The 20,499-nt window shown below is 45.0% G+C and overlaps 1 protein-coding gene across 2 annotated transcripts in view; it reads right to left on the bottom strand.

Annotated features, from left to right (window-relative positions):
* SMARCA1 (SNF2 related chromatin remodeling ATPase 1) overlaps positions 1-20,499 on the bottom strand; it is a 2,209,746-nt gene that overhangs the window by 890,899 nt on the left and 1,298,348 nt on the right. For both annotated transcript variants that reach the window (XM_086918497.1, XM_086918496.1), the window contains one exon: positions 5,716-5,825. In XM_086918497.1, coding sequence (XP_086774623.1) covers positions 5,716-5,825 — 110 coding nt within the window. The remainder of the gene's footprint in view (positions 1-5,715; positions 5,826-20,499) is intronic.

Here is a 20,499-nt window from a genome sequence, read left to right as displayed (position 1 = left end):
GGTTGATATGGAGCTGGGACTCCGCCGGAGACCAGAGGCCTCTGATCTCCTTCTCTCCCATGTAGCCTCCCCATCCCAGGAGGGACGCATCCGTCACCACTGTGTGCTCCGGTTGGGGAAGGGAGAGGGAACTGTCACTGACCCAATCGCGATTCGTGAGCCAACACTGCAACTGTCGCGCAGCGCCCTCCGAGATCTGGACATGATCGGACAGGTTGCCCTGATGCTGTGCCCACAGGAACTTCAGGTCCCACTGCAGAACCCGCATATGCCATCTGCCATGTGTCACCAGCAGGATGCAGGGGGCCATCAGGCCCAGAAGCCGGAGGGTCAGCCTGACAGAAACCCGGAATAGAGGTTGAAAGAGCGGAATTATAGCATGAATATCCCGGACCCGCTGCTCTGAGGATAAACCCAAAACAGCGTCGAAACCAGAACCGCTCCGATGAACGGGAGCTTCTGAGAGGGACTCCAGTGCGACTTTGGCACGTTGATGGAGAACCCCAGCAAATGCAAAAGGTCGGCCGTAGTCTGGAGGTGGGTGATGACTGCCTGGGGTGAGCCCGCTTCAACAGTCAGTCGTCGAGGTAGGGGAAGACTGACACCCCTGACCAGCGCAGATGAGCTGCAACCACAGCCATCACCTCCGTGAACACCCAAGGGTCACTGGTAAGACCGAAGCGGAGCACAGCAAACTGAAAATGCTCCTGGCCTACCGTGAAACGCAGGGAGCGCCGGTAGGACGGGGATGTGAAAATAAGCGTCCTGTAAGTCCAACGCTACCATTCAGTCTCCAGGGCAGCCAGGACCTGAGCCAGAGTCAGCATCTTGAACTTATCCTTCTGGTGGAAGCGATTAATGTCCCAGAGGTCTAAGATGGGGCGCAGGCCCCCCTAGTCCTTCTTGGGGACCAGAAAGTAGTGGGAATAACAACCATTTCCTGACCGGGAACGCACTCAATGGCCCCCTTGGCCAAGAGGGCCGTGACTTCCTGACGGAGAAGAGCCAAATGATGCCCCAACATGTGGTGGTACCGAGATAGCATGGCCAGAGGGGAGGACAGAAAGGGGAGTGTGTAACCTTGGCAGATTATCTGCAGCACCCACTTGTCCGATGTAATCTCGCGCCAGTGGTGGAGGTGGTGGTAGACCTTGCCACCCACTGGCATGGGGTGCTCCCTGTAGCTCGGATTAGGACAGCTTAGAGGCAGAAGCAGCAGGGTTGAGGTGGGCTGACCCGCACGCTGGTTACCAGACCCGCCCCTGCGGAATCCACGGCCGCGGCGAGGCACAGGCTTGCTGGAGGAGCGTGCTTGGGTCCTACTGCCCTGTCCATGAAAGGAACAAAACTCAGGCGTGGCATAGCTCTTTGTGGAAAGACCCAAAGACTTGGCCGTGGCCCGAGAGTCTTTGTCGGCCTTATCGCGAAAGAGACGGGAGCCATCAAAGGGCATGTCCATGAGCAAGCCCTGGACATCGGGCGAGAACCCAGTGGAACGCAACCAGGCGTGGAGCCGCAACACCACAGTCGTGGAAATTGCCCTGCCCAACCACTCAGCGGTGTCCAAACCACACCTGATAGCAAACTTCGACGCATCCTTACCCTCCGCAATCGCTTGAGAAAGGACAGCCTGAACCTCCTCAGAACACTGAGGCAAGACCTGAGCTACAGAATCCCACACTGCGTGGGAGTAATTGCCCAATAAGCAGGCGATGTTAACCGACTGCAGCCCCAAGCTGGCTGAGGAGAACAACCTCTTGCCAAATTGGTCTAGCCTTTTAGAGTCCTTATCCGGTGGAGCCGTGGGAAAGGCACTCTGTAACGTCGGGCCTGAATGACCAGGTTCCCAGACGTGGGGTGAGTGGTCAAGAAGGCGGGATCACCAGGCACCGGACAAGAATGCCTAGCGACGTTTTTATCCACCGGCACCCCTGTTGCTGGTCGCAACCAAGTGCCTAAGAGGACTTCGGTGAGGGCCTCATTGAAAGAGAGCAGCGGCTCTGACGACGCAGACGCCATCTGGACCACCTCTGTAAGGGGGTTGGTTTTAAGGGCCACCGTAGGGAGGTTGAGATTGAGAGCCTCTGCAGCCCGACGCAGCCCCACGGTGTAGGAAGCACCCTCCTCCATAGTAGGTGGAGGAGAGGCAAACCCCGGGTCAGAAGACACATCAAGTTCGCATCTTCAAGTTCATCCACCAAATCTTGCTCGGAGTCACACTGCCAGGCAAGGGGGTCCTCGGACCCGTCCCAGACCTTGTTCGGTTCTGGTGTAGAGGGAGCCGGTTGCAGCGGCAGGGCTAGAGCCGGAGAAGGGACAAGTAGGGTCGGGCACCTGCGCCGAAAACAGCGCCGAGGGCGAGCAGCAGCCGCATCCCAATTCGGATCTCAGGCCGGAACAAAGTGGTCTGGGATTTGGGACAAGGGTGGGATAAACGGCACCCAGTGGCGGCTGCGCTGCACATTGTGGCGCCAGAGCCAGGGGCGCAGGATCCTGTGGTGCTGGGGAGGAGTCCTCCCTCTTGCTAGATATGAGGTCTCTATGTATGTATCTGAAGTATTGGACTAGACAGAGGGAGATCTAGACCTCCTCTGTCTGAACCCTCCCAGGGGGAATAAAGGGGGACCTATTTCAAGGGACACTCTCTGCACTATTCCCAGGGGGATCACACTTCACCAATATGGTGTCCTCAGACTCCTCTTGGTCATGCTCAGAGTTAGGGCCACTAGGGGTAACATCTCCTCACCAACTTTGTCCTGATCCCTTAACCTCATTCATATTGGGAGCAATAGGGGGAACAAGGAGTCAGACTGATCCCTTGACCTGTCAGGGTTCTGGAGATCATCTATGATAAGCAGCTCCAAGAGATGCTTAGTTTTTGGGTTGCTACCTATCTTTAACTTCCTAGAGGTCCACAGGGCCCTGGTACTTAAGACCACAGTATATAGAAGACTGGGCCTCATTGAGGTCCATTAATAAAGACATGGTGTCTAGGTGTAGTGTGGTGTTGCACCTACCTACCCAAGTGTAAACTTCCTAATATTGGGGAAAAGGTTGTGATAGACCCTTAACAACCAATCAGTAGGACTCACTTACACTATCTAAATATTATATGTGCCTAATGCTAATGAGGGTTTTTCAATTAATCCACACCTAGATTAGCTAGTAAAGCAATGCAGGCTTGAATCTCAACTACTGTACACCAATGTAGGAGGCTGGTTTAGTATATGGTGTACACTTATGTAAGCCAGCCTTCTACATAAGCCATTTAAACATACACTATTAAGGGTCAGACAACATGCATGGAGGTCTGTTCAGCAGGGCCCAGTGTATCACATTACAGCATTACCTATAATCAAAAAGTGGGACAAAGAGTGGGAGTAAAACTGCGAAAAGCCATTGTCTCACACCGAATTTCGTGATGATTCTTTAAAGTTGTAAAATAAATAGTCTGTCTAACTAGTACAGAGAGATCAAACCTTTTAAAAGCCCTTTCCAGGAGATCTTGAAAAACGACATCATTTGGGGGGAGGGGAGACTAATCGCTGGTGGTGTGAGAGAAGCTGAAAGTAGGGCCACATAATCATGCCATTCTCCTCTAATTCTAGTGGAGTGATCATAAATATCTCCTACTGGTTCATCATCATCATCATCATCATCATTTTGTTGAACATAGTCATCAAGGATTGTAACAGGGCCAACATTCTGGGCAGTGCAGATTATATTTGCTGCGTGATCAGACTTCTGACTTGAAATAATAAATGAGGTGTCTGAGGAGACCTAGTGCCTTGAAGAGCAGGAGCCGATTATGGGATTGGAGGAGGTTTGCCTGAATCAGTACATTTATTGGTATAATCAGAAAGCAAGTGGTGAAGATCTGTAATCAATCCGTGGCCTCTACAGCAAAGGTTCTTGGTTGCAATGTTCATCATATGCTTATTCATATGCATATTGTTCTCGAAAAGGGTCATAAGAACTTGACTTCAACTCTTAGGTTATCATCATCATCAAAATCCTGGCATTTCACATGAAGTTGAGATGGACATCATCAGACTCCTCCACTTCCAAAAGACGTTGGGGTGAAACTTTACCTGGTGAAGTCTGGTCAGGCCTAATAGAAATTGTTTTTGATAGCTTCATGGAGAGATCCGTTGCCGACACATTTGTCAATGTTGTCGATGATGAGCTTTTATGTTTAAACTATGTAGCTGGCTCAGATTGCACAATAGCCTGTGGTAATGTACCCATTGAAGTGCCCATCATCAATTGTTTTATTGACACTGATATTGTTGGCGATGTGGTACTCAAAGAGAAGGTTGTTGTTGTGATGATCGCCATCACCAACTACAGTCTCATCAAATATTTCTTTATTGACACATGATTTGTCAACATCTGGTGCGTTGATGACTTTTTAATATTTGAGGAAGTAGGTTTCTCTCCCAGATTGTCCGTTCAGGTCTGATTTTTGCTGGTTTCTTCTCAGAATAAAAGGAGGTTTCTTAGTTCATAATGATGGACTACTTTCAGGGTGTTTTTGTCCCTGCTTTTGTGAACCTTCTTGGAGGGGTCCACTACGGAATCTTTTTCTCTTGTCATTCCATGTTTTGGGCTTTCTCGAGAGGAGGCGATGTTATTTCTCTTTCATCTTCTGCACATTAAGTTTCTATTACCTTATTTTTCGGTAGCCAAAGCAGAAGTGTCGGCTCTTTCTTAATGGTTTTGACATAAAATGTACAGCAATTAATGCATTCCCTTGGTGCACGATGAGGATGCAGGCAAGAAAGGCATTCCTAATAAGGCTCCTCAGAGAACAGTAGGAGTCTTCAACAGAATTTGCAACGTCTGAAAATACCTTTTTATAACTCTCTGACATGATTTTACTCGGACAGGTTTCTACATCCAATATGTTATCTTCAAGGAGTAAGCAGCTGTTGTTCATTGAAATGTCAACAGATACAGAATATCAGTTGTCAAACTGAAGAAACTGAGCAGAGCTCAGGAAGACCCGCAATAAGAAATCTGGGGTACTGTGGCCCTTGAGGAGAAGAGTGATTCAGGAGCTGTTTTCAGATTGCTGGGATTGGTTCTTCTTCAAAAGAATTGAATTGGTTGCTAATGTCTCTTGTATAAGGTTTGTTGTCAAATGCTCTGTTTTACACATCTTACAATTACAGAGGGACTCCCACAACGACAACGGGGTAGATTCAAGCATGTTAATCTATGAAAAATCTATGAAATTTGCATTTCCAAGAGACATTAATAGCTGATAGAGGATAATTCAAGCTAAGTTAGGAAGACTTCTTGCTAGGGTTAGTCAGGGGGTGCTTGCTGCTTCAGCTGTTAATTTTTCATGTGGAGAACCGCTTAACAAAACCTCTCATGACATTCTGCTGGTTACTCTACCTGAAATCTTTGGATTGTCAATAGTGTAGTGTTAATGGATTTGTTACTACATCACAATGATTTTCCCTGATCAGACGTAGCTTTCAGTATAGGAAAGGTTGGAGACCGCTGGTTTAAAATAAGTTATATTTAAATCATTATTGTATACAGATAGCAAAAAAACATTATTTAATCTTTACACTTTTGAGTAGAAAAGTTGTAGTGTATGAATTACCACAATGTAATGTTTTTTCCAACTCATATCACAACTCATTAGATAACAGCCCTACCAAACACATTTTCTAAATGCTGACTATAAAACCATCTTCTTACCATTCTCTCTGCATTTTGCTTAGTCCGAGGTATATTTTTACTTCTTTTTTAGGAGGCAAGCTTTTTTCCACTTCAACTTTTATGCGACGTAATAGAAAAGGTTTCAAAACCTACAGCAACAAAAGCAAATTGAATGTGGAAAGCTTCAAGTTTTACTGATAAAAGTCACATTTACAGTCACGGTCATCTTTTCAACTAAATGTGGAAGCCAACTCTCATAATGAATGCAATTTTAAGATCAAGAAAGAGGCTGCTTTCCTGACACCCACAGATGAAGGAATGTTTACAGTTTTGTTAAGAAATAAATAAAACAAATCAGATTGAAGAAACATGTATTGTATACTGTAAACAAATGAAGTAGAAAACAAACGCTAGCACAGGAAAATGCAAATCTGAACCTGACTATTCAACATTAGACTGAGTCAAAGGAAAAATCTACACTAAAACTAAGGAAAGAACTAAATAACTTACCTGTAACTGCAGTTTTTAGCACTGGTATCTTAAATAGATTCAGATCCTTGACTCATTATCTATCATCAGGCTAGGTATCAACAGCATTCTAGTGTTGCATTACTGGTATTATCATGCCCTAGACAGCACAATAATGTTTATTTAGTAGCATACTTACATCATTGGAAATTGCCCAAATGCCAGCCATGAGTTGAATCTGCTGAGCACTCCCCTCCCCCAAAAGGCTACCATAAATCTGATTTTGTGCTACATTAACAAGAGAATAATTAGGAGGAAGACCCTCTCTATCTATATTCCCAGCATATGATACAAAATATCTTTAGACCTTAGAACTGCTTAAACCCTGCAATGTAAAAAGAAGATAATACCTAATTTCGTCTACTCATGGATCACATTCCATTCACACAATAGGAACTCATCTGCAGCCTGCGTCCCTGTAAACAAACATGAAACATACCTACAGGCGTTGCTCACTATTCAGCGCTCCATTGCTTCCTAACTGTAGTTGCACTATGCAAACACATTTGCAAACGTAAATGATTGGAATCCATTAATTGTGTAATCATGCAGCAATCAGAATCACCTTTATTGAAATGGGCTGCACAAAGCTGTTTGGTCTGTTGAATAGTGAATCGCCGCATTCAGGTCCAGGCAGTAGAGTGTAATGAATTTGTGCCTACTGTTTCAAGAGTGGTTCTAATAATAGTGTTCAGTGGCACCCTACAATATAGTAAGTACTTCTAAGGACAACATACTTCTCTAGCAGTGGGCAGTCACATTTCCCTGGAAGAATTGATGCGCCTTCTTATGTGAAAACCTGGATCTCACCCAGTGTTTACAGAAGTCAAAGAAGTAGGAGAGGCCAGTCAACTCTGAACTATTGATTGGTTCAAACAGGTTTGATATAAGCTTGCATAGTACACAGTACGGGATTCAGTTTTCAGGATACAGATAGATGGCAAGTGGTGGGAAAGTCAAGAAGAGATAGGTCATTATTTTATAATTCCTAATGTAAGCATGGATGTTGACTAATGTCTTGAAATGGCTGTTGACTAATATCTTAAATTGGCTGTCAGGTGCACTCTAAATGAGAGAGACAAATTTGAGATCCTCGTTGTCTAGGTGCAGTGGTAGTGACAGAGCTGTTGCGACTGAATAGCTGCAAACCAATTTTTGTGTATCAGTCAGAAACATTTCTGCTTGGCACTGTAAATCTTAGCAGCAGAAGGTATTCAAGACTGCACCTGGATATGCCAGCAATGAAAATTAATGCCCAAGTGGCTGAGCTCTACATAGTCAGGAACCAGGCCATGAGTTTTGGGACCTCATGACCTGTCCTTGCTGCTTCGAAAGATGAGCTAGAGGAATCTGAGGTCGATGAGAGGGCAATGAGATAACTTGAAACATACTAGGAATATAACAATTAAGGAACATGTGCGATCTTTGCTTCGCTCATAGCCTGAGGACCAGAGGAAATGAAGGAAAAGCAAAATGGGTGGAATGTGTAACCTGAAATTGAAGTCAGAATTACAGATTCTTGAGAATCCTCCTCCAGAGCACAGCCCTTTTGAAGCATTGGGTAATCAAAACTATATCTTCCTACATCCGTTAGACTTGTTGCCACTGTTGCTCCAGTCCCTGTTGTATGTGAGGTAGTCTCAAATATACGTTGCAATACAGTCAATAAAGAGTATGATTTTTCCTGAGGTGTCTGGAACAGCTCCAAAAAGAGTAGCTTTCTATGTTGAAAAAGTTTTGACTTGATTTAGTTCAGTGTGAGGCACTCAACACTGCTAAAGCTCCAGACAGGCTTTTCCAGTGAAACAGTATCCTGTGCTAACAGTGCTTTCAAGGGACAATTGCCCAAGTACAGAAAGATCTGGTGGACTTGCTTTCACAGAGGGGCCACCACTGGGAACAGGAATTTGGCCATAATTCTTGAGGTGGACTTAAAATGCCAAAAAAGTGCTCTGTATTGATAATACTGCTCAGCCACCAAGAATGCCAGATATTACCAGTACTTCAATTGCATCACGATACGGAAATATGTTCCTGCATGGTTAAGGGAGATCAGGAATTCCCCGTCCTACATCAGAGAGATTATCTCTCGGAATGTGGCCATCCTAAAGGGTTGCTTTTTAAAAAACTAGTTCAAGCCCATGAGGAACAGGACGGGCCTCAAGCAGCTTGTCTTTTTCAGAAAAAAACGGAAGGATACATTTTAATTGCACTGGCTAATGTGTGGGTACCTATTTTACTGGTCAACTGAAAAGCAATCAGAAGATCGCATCATTCAGTTTCTGAAAGGGAAGATGTTTTTCCTTCATTGGTGGGTGGCATGGAAGCGTTTGCAAAAACTCAAAAAGGAACCTCTATTTTACTATTGAAAACACCCAACGATAAGGGGTAATGGTCCTTCATTCTGACAAAAAATATGAGACACTTCCGCCATTGCTAACATGGGGAGCCTGCCCGCTTTGGAAAATTGGAAATTTGTGCTCTTTGCAAGGATCCCCATTCTGTGGATGTTGATCAGCTACAGACTGCCCTTGATGACCCCGGTCAGTCTTCGGGTAGATGGTTTGACAACATGGATAGCAATGTTTTGGAGCCTCATGGGCTCTAGATACAAATGCGCCCCTGGAGCCTTGTGGGCTAGAAATACGGCAATGCCCCCGAAACAAGGTGTGAGCCACGTGGGCTCTAAAGGAACGATAGTGCCCAGAACAACGTTGGAGCCTTTCAGGCTCCGAAACAAAAGTGCCTCACTGAGCGAGGGAGCGGCCCGCTGCCATCCGCGGCTGCTCCTCACAGATCTGGGACCCACCGAGACGCCCGCACTCACTGGCTGCTGGGAGGCGGCGTCTCCGCTGGGTTTCCCAGCTCCTTCCTACTGCGGCCAGTGCTCTTCTCACCGGTTCTTGGTTTTGGCTGCGGGGCTCTCCTTTCAAGACGGGAGCCCCGGGATTCCTCCTCAGTCCTCAACTGCACTCCGGGGCTATCCCTCGCTCTTGGAAACCCAGGGGGAGAGACGCCAAAGTCCTCAGTTCGCGTCGGGTGGAGGCGGGGTGGGCTCCCGTCCTCTTCCTGTTCTCCTCCTTCATTTCCGGGTCACCGCAGGCAGCGTGGCGGCCCTCGATGAACTCCGGGCAGGCTGCCTGCAACACGGGTAGGCACCCGTTAAAATGCACAAGTCCCTGGCGGGGTGGGCACCCGTCAGGGGTTAGAAAAAGTATAAATACGCTGGGTAGGCTCCCGCTGGGCACATAATGCAGGGTGGGCACCTGCCAACGATAAAGTACGGCAAATAAGAGAGGTGGGCACCTGCGCCGGAAATAAGCAAAGGGGGATCCCCACACCGGGGAATCCCTTGAGAAAGGGGTCGCCGCTCTAGCGGCGCAATGCGCTATTTTCGAGGGGGAAGGCCAGCACTCCCCAGGCTATGGCAGGCCACCAAAGTCCCAAAGGTCCAGGGACAAGGTCTAAAAAGGAATGAAGGTAGGGGGGCAAAGGCTGGGCCCAGGGCCAGCTCACAGGGCCCTCCAACAGGGAGGCAGAACCCAGTGGCGGTATCCTTCTGGCGCCCTGCAGCAGCAGGCCCCCCTTTCTGGTTAGGAACAAGAGAACATTTACATGGGGTCACAGCCCCTTTTTATACACAGAAATCCTTTGTGACACAGGAGCAGGGCAGAGACATCAGATACTCTACAGGAGGTGGAGCCAGCATTGTGAAAGTAAAGCACTGCCCTGGAGGACTTTGCTGTGCTCAGCCCCTCTCCCCATTCACAGGACAGGCTAGGGTCATCAGTTGCACCACAGGGGGTCGGAGTCAGCATTGTGTAGGGAAGGCCCAGCCCTATTCAGGTCCTAGGTGCAGGTGCAGCCCCTTCCGTGGCATCAACATGCAGGTCTCCCCATTCACCACCGGGCAGACCCACCGATTGCATTTCTCCCCGGGCAGACCCATCCTGACTCCTGGAGCCAGGCACATCAGCCAGCTCCAGCCAATCACAAGCAAGACAGTCAATTCACCTTTATTACACAGACATGCCTACTTCTAAAAGTGGAACTTCTACACCAGACACATTAAATCTGCACACATCATCGCGCAGCATTTAATCACACGAGTCCGCACATACCAAACTCGAGCCTGCACTCCCCACATATCAGGAACTACCATGGACACATACATTCCCCATGCATTCCTATGGGAGGGCATGCCTATCTCACAACATGCACTCAGAGTGCGCACGCACTTTACACTGGGACACAGTGGTAAAGTGCACAGAAGTCAAAACCAACCAACACCAAGTCACATATAAAAGCAAAAAGGTTAGGGCTGAACCTGCCAGAAGGGCCAAGTCCAACATTAACAATATATTACTTCATGTTATTTGCAATTGCAATTCCAGCTACAGAGCGAAACATAACACTTACAAGCTGATATAAGCATCACCAAAAGGCGTCCTGAGGCGAGTTGCCCGACATAGCATATATAAATCATATATACATAGCAACTCAGTAGGTAAGCAGGTATAAATAAGAACCTTGCCCTTTCTGCCTCCAAGAGTTAATAGGATAGCCTGTGGGCTCAGCGATGCTTTTGCTAAAAGTTAACATTTGTCATGGTATATGGCTAGTTTGTATAGCGAGGCGGAGGAGAACAACCACCACCCATGGGGGCTAACTGAGAGCACGTTTGTAAACTTCTAGGTGAAGAGAAGAGGGAGGGATGGGCAGTCGAGACTTAGTGGCAAATACATGTAACTAAGCATGATTGTGTAATGGGAACAGCAAAGTATTAGGCTGTGCCGCAAAATATCGATGAGATCAACAGTTAGGGGCTAGGCAAAAGCTAGGCTAGGCTAGGACTAGCAAAACTAATTGGCATATTTGCTGCCTGTTTTGAAACATAACTGAAAGAGGCAGCAAGGCAAGCATCAGTGTAAATGGGTTAAATAAACGTTCATTAATAAAGTATACAAGTATATAAGTGAGTAGTGGAGGCCACCCTTACCCAGAAGCACAGTCAAAGTGGGTGTCATCTTTGGCTACAGACAACAACTATAGGCATTGTCGTACCTTTGCAGTAAGCCAAATTCATTTCCATTTGGAGTGGAAGTTATATCAATAAAAATTTCATAATTCGCCATCTAATGCAACCTACAATAAAGAATGCTTCTTGTCATGTTACCATTAACGTTTGTGAGGGCATCAGTACAGCTAAGGTTTGCTGGAGATTACCATTGTCTATAGGCCTACAGAAATCCCTTTTTTCTTGCTACATTGGGAAGCCTCTGTCTATTCTTCTCCGTGTTCCAAAAATCAGTGTGGCAGTACATTTCTGTGGTACAAAATATAATCTAGGGGTGGACGAAACTGACACTTTTTTTTTACTGTAAAAGTTCACAATTTCTCGGAGGCAAGATGGCCGCTGAGGGTTTCAGCGAGTAAGTCGCACTTTTTCACTTCTCCCTGCCACAGGCCTAATGGTTGACTGAATCGATGCTGGAAACTGATTCGGAAAGCAGTACTTGGCAGCGCGGTACACAGCTTCATTGTAACAGGAGTTACAGGAGTTGCAGGAAAGACGCCGGATTCCTATCTCAGGAATTAAATTTAACAAAACGGATCGCCCTGAAGATTTGGAGAAATATTACAGCAAGTTCCAAGCTGTTTTTGAAATCGTGGTTCAGAATGCCTACGAGACTGCAACGAGTGCAGGATGCAAAAGAAGGCAGAGAAAGTAAAAGCGGGAAGCCCGGCGAAACTGACTCTAGCAAAGCCTCTAACACTAAAGAGAAAGTCAAGACGGATGTGAAGCAAGACACTAAACATGATACAAAAATGGATACAAAAGTATCACAGAACGCGGCTCAGAAAGCCGGGGCTATTCCCAAAAAGCCAACTCTGAGGAAACCGGGCGGTGATAACCCAGCCTTGGCTAAGGATAGTGGAAACACCAAGAAGACGAAAGAGAGTGCTATGCGCCAGCCCTCGGTGACGGAAAGCTTTTCAAATATACCTCTGAATCCGGGCGGGATCTGCAGCGGTAAGAATGTATCTGTGGCCAACGCTGGTTCAGCACCTGCTGCTATACTTGCCGCGGAAGCTAAAGGAGTTGTGGATCCTGGCAGCAAGGTCCGTGGGCTAACACCGGCAGAGGGAGAGAAGGCAGTGAAGGGCGCCAGCGCGGGCGCTGGGATAGCGGTAACCAAGCAACAGGAAGAAGGACCCGCTGCAGGGAAGCCGGCTGAGGCGCTGCCTGCATCCACTGTTAGCGCTGATGTCACACATGAGATTGAGAGAGATGCAGAGGGGGAGAGTACTGCAGTGGCCAATTCTGAGCAGCTCTCAAGCAAAATGGCCCCAGGAGCACACCTTACACTGCATAAGGTTGGTAACGAAGTGCTTGAGGTTAACACTCAGAATGCACAATTATCAGATAAAGATAAAGATAGTGGCTTGATAATAGCTACGGATTGCGTTGAAGGATTAGTGAATGGTTTGTTAACAACTGACACTGCACAAGCAATGCCCCCGCTGTGGGAGAGTGAAGTTGAAATGAATTTGGAAAGAGAAGGAGGGAAATCAGGCGGTGAATCATCAGCTTCTACCTCCCACTCCACTGAATTGCATTTAAGATCTGAGGCAGCCTCCGCGGAGAGGTTCTACTCGGTAGAAGAAGACTCCCAGTCACAGTCACAGTCGCTTCCTACTGGAGAGAGTTCTGATGAGTCAACTGGGGGAGATACAGGTAGTAGCTCTCCGGTTCAGAAATATACTAAAAAAAAACGTCTATCCAGAAGAAAACCATCCTCAGCAAGCAGCACTACAGACCCCACTAAAAAACTAGCCTGGGATTACTCTACTACCACATTCTCCTTTTTAGAGCAGGATAGCCCGGCTACAATGATTGGAGAGCAGGGCTCTTTGCAGCCCACACAACCACCTGTTACTCTGGATCTATTATTTAACACTCTGAAATTGATGCAATCCGAGGCTAGAGGGGAAAGCAGGAGAGCTAGGCATGAGGCCAGAAAGGTACAGAATAAATTGAGGAAGATAAGTCAAAGGCAGGACGAGATGGCGGAGAGGGTGGCACACGTAGAAGAAAGAACTGGGAAAGTAGAGGACGACCTGAGAGAGATTAAATCATACAAGGAGGAGCATCAGAAGGTTGCTGAAGATGTTAATTGGAAACTCGAGGATTTTGAGAATAGGCAGCGGCGAAATAACATCAGACTGCTAGGAATTGAAGAAGGACTGGAAGGAGGAGACATCAGACTGTTTGTGGTGAATTTGTTAAAAGGAGCTTTCCCAGAACTAACATCATGGCAATGGGAACATGAAATCCAGAGAGCCCATCGCTTTCCATTCTTTAAAAGAGGGCAGGAAGGGGCCCAAGGGGGCAAACCAAGGGCAATTTTGATTTTTGTTGGAAATTTCCTGCTAAGGCAGCTGATCTTAGATAAGGCCAAACCTGAGTCAAGAAAGTCTTTTAATAACGTATCATTTTTTGCAAGGCCTGATTTTTGCCATGCTACGGTAGAGCGTAGATGGAGATTGAGGCAGCTGATTCCGAGTATACAATCTCTGGGTTCAGAAGCCTATCTTCTCTACCCAGCAAAGCTGAAAATAGTAACTAAAAGTCAGGTTAAGTTTTTTTTCTCTGAAATTAAAGCAAAGGCCTTTATGATTGAAGTTTTGGGGTACAAGGAAAGTTAACCAGAATATAGTAACTGTTTATTTGAAATAGAGGGGGGTAGGAAGGCGGGGAGAAGTGGCGACCGCTGATTCCCTGGCGATCACACATAGGTCACATGCTTGACCTATTTGCCTGTAGGGGAGGGTGGGGGTGGGTTAGCCTGGGGTGGAGAAGGGGGGGAACACTAGAGGGGGGGAAAAAATGGCACACATCATTTGTAGCAGTGTATACACAGAGTTATGGTAAAAAGATGGTTTTGATTTTAAGTATATGGTGGAACAAAAAAAAGAAAAAAAGAGAGTAAGAGGAAAATGGGAGAGTAGGATGGACAGGATGGATATAATTCTTGAAATTCTGAATGGCATGTAGAATTATGTCAATGAATGTGTGTGGCCTTAATGACCTCCAGAAGAGATTAAGGGTCTCTGCTTTTTGTAAGGCAGTAAATCCAGATCTGATCTGTCTCCAAGAGACCCACGCTGAGGGAGGTAAAGGTTTCTTGTTAGGACAGCTGGGGTTCGAAGTATTAGCTTATACTACACAAGCTTCAAAAACACGAGGGGTGGCAATCTTGGGAAGGGGGAGAGAGGGTTTGGTGGTTAGGAAGAAGGTAGACAAGTGGGGAAGATGGGTTATGGTGGAAGTAGTATTCAGAGGAGCTAGATTTACCTTGGTCTCAGTCTATGGCTCAACAGCCGATGAAGCAGACATATTTGAATTTTTGGATCAGGAATTGACAACATGGGTGGATCCTATCGTATGTTGTGGGGATTTTAATATTAATCGACCAGCCAGTATAGAGCTTCAAAGGAGTTTTGGTTATACTGGGCGTAAGAAGAGGGTACATAAGGCGATAGTAGATTTGGCTACACATAATGCTTTATCTGATGTATGGGCAAATTTGAATCCAATGAGTGATGGGGACACTTTTTTCTCAGCGCCCCATAGAATTACTGTTAGATTGGATTATTTCTTAATCTCTAATGTGCTGTTATCTAATGCATTTATTACAAAGTTACCACGTATGATGTCAGATCATAACCCGTTAATATTGACACTGAAGCTCAGTGGTATAAGCAGAAAGGTGTACAAATGGACATTTGAAAGAGCGCTGTTGAAAGACGAAAACTATTGTAAGCATATGATGAAATGGATAACCGAATTTTGGCTTAATAATAAGGGGAGCACAAGTAGTGGTAATGTCTGGGATGCTTTTAAAGCAGGGATTAGAGGCGAAACGATTAGTTTTACATCTTTTCGACGGAAAGCTGAAAGAGAGAAGTCTGAACAACAGATGATTTCACTTTTGGCCGCAGAAGCAGAACTTAGTAGATTGATTATAGCCGGGAGTCCACTGGATCAAAAAATATTAGAAATAATGATTGCTAAAGAATGACATTGCTGAAATGGTTACAAATAGAACAGCCATAAACTATCTCGCAAAGAAGGAACAGGTGTTTGAATATAGTGAGAAGGTGGGGCATATCCTCGCTGTTAGGACGAGGCAGAAAGCTAATGCTGGTGATATTAAAAGCATGGTAGATAACTTAGGAAATGTGATATTAGATTCGAATGGTATAAGGAATGAATTCTGGAAATACTATACGAACTTATATGACAGTGACAACAGGATGGGATCCGAGGAAATAAATAGGGAAATAAGAGATTATTTGGGAAATATACAGCTAGATATGCTAGAAATAGTAGACCAGACTAAGCTAGATTCCGATATAACATTAGAAGAAGTTGCATTAGCACTTTCGGAACTCCCATCTTCTAAAGCCTCAGGTCCGGATCTCATTCCAATAGAATTTTATAAAACATTTTTTTCCTCTATAAGTGCGGAGCTTTTAGATACTCTCCTACAAGCACAGAGAGAAGTCTCAGTTCCAGATTCATGGGGAGGCACGGAGATCATTGTTATTCTTAAAAAGGGCAAGCCTCCTACAACACCAGGATCGTATAGACCAATTGCCCTTATGAACGCGGATGTGAAATTATATTCTAAAATTTTGGCAACAAGGCTGTCTACCATTATTGAAAAATTAGTTGCATCAGAGCAGCATGGATTCATTCCAGGAAAAGGTACCACTACACATGTTCGAACAGTAATCACTTGTTTCGATGCTATGGAGGTTATTGGTGGCCCGATGGCAGCCATGTTCCTCGACGCCGAGAAGGCTTTTGATAGGGTGGCTTGGTTATACTTATGGGAAATAATGAAAGTATATGGTTTTGGCGATAAATTCATAAGGGCAATTCAGGTTCTATACAAGGCACCTACAGCTAGAATTAAAATTAATCGAGACTTAACGGCACCTGTAGAAATTAAAAGAGGTACTAGGCAAGGTTGTCCCAGTTCCCCCCCTTCTTTTCGCATTATATATGGATCCATATTTGCGTTATTTAAAAGCTAACCCGAATATTCCACCGCTCATCTCGAATGGAGTGGAGGTTAACGTTCTAGCATATGCAGACGATGTTGCTATAATCACTCCAGATCCAGCCAAAGCAGTGGAGGAGGTGGAGCGGGAGGCTAGTAAATTTGGAAGAATATCCGGGTATAAACTAAACAGCGCAAAGACACAAATCATCCAAAACACGGTGGTCTTATATAATGATGCTCGAGTGGTTCCCGCTGCAACATATTTGGGAGTCGAGATATCACCCAATCTGGACACAGTGGTAGGACGGAATATCTCTCCGTTAATTAAAGATGTAAGCACAGATTTGGCCAGAATTGATCAGCTTAAACTTTCGCTAGTAGGACGCACAAATGTAATTAAAATGATTATTCTTCCCAAATTCCTTTATCTTTTTCGCACTATTCCTCTTTTTTTTGAAACAATCTGGTTTAGTAAACTAGAATCAATACTTAATAAATTTATATGGTCTTATGGCAAAACGAGAAGGGCCTATAAGTTTATGACGCTACCAAGGGTTAGAGGAGGGTGGGGGGTCCCAGATTTCAGGCTATATTACTGGGCATCTGTACTACAATACACCCAGGGTTTGCTGGGGGCTGATAACCGTGAGGTGAATGTTAGATCTTGCTCGACAATGGTATATTCTATTGTACTGGGGGCAGATGCCGCAAATGCTTTTCTAAATCACGCAGATTTTCTTTACTATAAGCATACACGATTTAAAACAGTTAAAGCTGCATATAATATCTGGATAGCAGTAGCAAAGAAATGCGGACTAGGAAGATACAATAGGTATACTAGATTGTACAGGAATAGAACATTACCCCCCTTGATATTTTCAGATTCTATAATGGCGGAATGGGATATGCAAGGCGTAAAAAGTATAGGGGATTTGATGGGAACGGATGGGAATATATTACAATTTTCAGATCTGTTGGGTAAATTTGGTATTACAAGAAATAGTTTTTTTAAGTATTTGCAAATCAGGAGCTTTTTGGGTAAGAAAAAGGGGGGAGAATCTGGATTTCGGGAAAATAACCTTATGGAATCTCTAGCTCAAGGGAGAGTGTGTTCTATACGATTCTTTTATGCCAGTCTAGCAGGCCTAAAAAAAGACGATACTGAGAAATTTGGAGATAAATGGGCAGGGAAACTAGGTGTACAGAGTCAATTCTTTCTGGATTCACTAGAGTTAGGATGCTCTGTGCTGTGCTCTGCTCCTCTTCAATCGCAGCATTTTAAAACTGTATTTCAACTCTATCATACACCGGACCGCATTGCACAGTGGGGGGCGACCACAGGGACAACTTGTTTTCGATGTAATGCTCCAGTAGCAGATAGTATTCACATTTTCGCACTGTGTCCCCAATTAGAGAATCTACGAAAGAAGATTGAAGATTTTATGAGGTTTACTTTGGGTGTAAATGAGACTTTAACACCAATGGTTATCATGCTAGGGGTTAGGGGTTATAGGGACGATAATACTGAATTTATATTCCTAGCGATGGCAGTGTACAGACTATTAATTGCAAGAGCATGGCGGGATCCTACCCCCCCTACAATACAACAATGGATTGCTCTGTTATTAGGGATATTTAATCTTGAAAAAGGTATATATGCCAGGAAGGGTAAAAGAACTAGAAAATTGGGATTAAAAATTTGGAATCCTATATATCGGTGGAAAGAGAGAGTAAGGATACCCCTTGGTCAATAATTTATAAGGCTTGTTTTCCACCTGAAAGTGTTGATGATTTATAATTTTTTATCAACATTGTAATTATTTGGGTTATACTGTGTATCGAGATCTCTGTGTATGTAAATGACAAATTGTTGTATGATGTGCCATAAAAAATTTTAAATAAAAATTAAAAAAAAAAAAAAAGTTCACAATTTCTCTCAGTCGTTCAAATAATTCTAAGTTGCAGATGGTGCTAGGCTTTTTTCGTTTCTCCCTACTCTTCCAGAACATCACTGGTCATCTTTCACCACTGACTTCCACCAGTAAAATCTAAGTCTTCAGATAATATAAGCCAGGTATCGACGTTTCAGCTTTTACTACCTGTGATTACACTGTTATTACATGCAGGTTCCGAAAGTTTCTTTCACTTTTTCATAAATGTCTTTTAATTTATTTTGTATTAAAGAACAAAACATACTGTGCAATAAAAGGTGGCACGGAAACAGTTAGCAGGGTACATCTCTATAGAACAGGATTACGTTAACCTAAAATGACAGAATATGTCCTCACAATGAAAAAAGAGAAGGGAGAGAGGAATCCCAAATAAGGGATGGCATGTATGATTAAACTCTTCTCAGTAGCTGGTAGCCAATATTGCAAACTCTCCTGGATGACTTCATCAACCTGTTTTCCAAAAAGGTTTTCTCCATCGACTGGCATGTCCAATATCTTACGCTGAACCTCGTGCAGCAAGGCAGCACTCTTCAGCCACCCAGCCCTACAAGGCTGCACCCTGTGTCAATTGTAGGGAACCCATGTTTAACACATTCATTACTATGTTGATGAATGTTGCTTTGGCACCCTCATTTGCTTTGGTCTCCTGTCCTCAAGGATTGGGCGATTAAAGGGAAATTGCACTACACATTTGTCAATCATATCACCCTATGATTGCGAATGTGTTGGCTGGCCTCATCACCTATTGATCTGCCATCTCTATGGGGAAGTGCTGAGCTGGGTATGACATGGTTACTTGACAACTCTACTTTGTATTAATGAAGTCGGATACACTGACACTAGGTTTGAGGCATGTTACTTCTTTACCAGGCAAGGGACTACTGCCTGGACTGAAGCCAACTCATTCAAAAGCTTAAGTCCTTCTTCTGATCCATAATCTTTGTACAAGAGGACTTGACGGAACTCCTTGGTTGGTATTTAGGAAGATGGCCACTAGTTTCTGAAGCTTATCAATGGGCTTCATTCAGAAGGCATGTGAGCTCCAGAGGGGAGTGAACGGGGAGAGACTTAGCGGCAGAGGTTCACCACTCTTTCAATGATAGTTGGTGCCCTTGGCAACAACAAGAGGCCTAAGGGAGCAGCTTTGAATCTGTGTCTTGATGTCTTCCTGACTTTCAGTTTCCTAGACATAATGCACCTGAATAGAGAACTGCATCCTGGGAGATTTCAAGGCCCTGGCCATTGATACACTACAAAGGATTTGGGTGTAAATTATGGGCTCACTGGTGGAACTCCATCATGACGGCAGGTAAGAAAAGAAACAGAAACCATGGCAAGTAAGGGAGGCGCTCAGGAGTACCTACTGGTGTCTTCAGATGAGGAGGGTTAATAAGGTGAACAAGCACTCAGCTTTATTCGATTGCAGGTCTCAGAAGTTACTTAACAGAGAAAATTGGCACCACTGTCAGTAGCAGTTTAGCAAATGAAAAAGTCACTAAAGGGACATTGCCGCACACTGGGATAGAGCAGAATGCAGAGACGACTAGACTTAGGTCAGGATAAGCACCATAGAGTCCTGGTGATCCCAGGCCACATAGTCGGTAGAAATGAGGTCTACTTCAAACAAATAGAACTGTTTCAAGTGCGCAGAATTTTGAGGTTAGCAATGTTGTAGGGAACTGTCACAAGAATGTATGCATTGAAGTTTGTGCGAAGAGGTCCAACTGGAAATGGAGAAAAGAGGCTTTTATTCTTCCCTGATTTCAGTGGCAATAACCTCGCATGGAACAATGCTTTCCTCAAAGGTAATATGTACATTGTTACGTGTCCTCTCTCAGCCGTTGCATACCTCCCTGTTCAGCTAACGGTGAGGCACGTAGGGGGGTGATAAATGTTCATTCAATTGGTCTCTGTCAGAGCATTTTTAGAAGAATTGTATATAAACACTGGTTAATTTCTACAATTATAGTGATGCTTTTCTTTATTCAGGGCTACTTAGTTCTGAAGGGGAACTAAGACAGATGGTGGGTTCAAGGTGAGGTCCAGGAATCAATCCATCATTCAGGGATTTGTAAGTGCACTACTCACCCGTGAGGGTCTCAAGGCGCTGTGGGAGGGTGGGACAGGACTTTGGGCTGCTCTGGCTCATCTGAAGAGCCAAGTTTTAAGGCTCTTCCTGAATGCTTGCAGTGTGGGGATACGTCTGATGCTGAGGGGGAGTTTGTTCTAGGTCTTGGCCACGATGTAAGAGAAGGATCTGCCTCCTG

The sequence above is a fragment of the Lissotriton vulgaris genome, chromosome 4_1, assembly GCF_964263255.1.
Source record: "Lissotriton vulgaris chromosome 4_1, aLisVul1.2, whole genome shotgun sequence".
Lineage (NCBI taxonomy): Eukaryota > Metazoa > Chordata > Amphibia > Caudata > Salamandridae > Lissotriton > Lissotriton vulgaris.
Note: the sequence above shows the minus strand (reverse complement) of the source record. Positions and strands in the feature narration are given on the sequence as shown.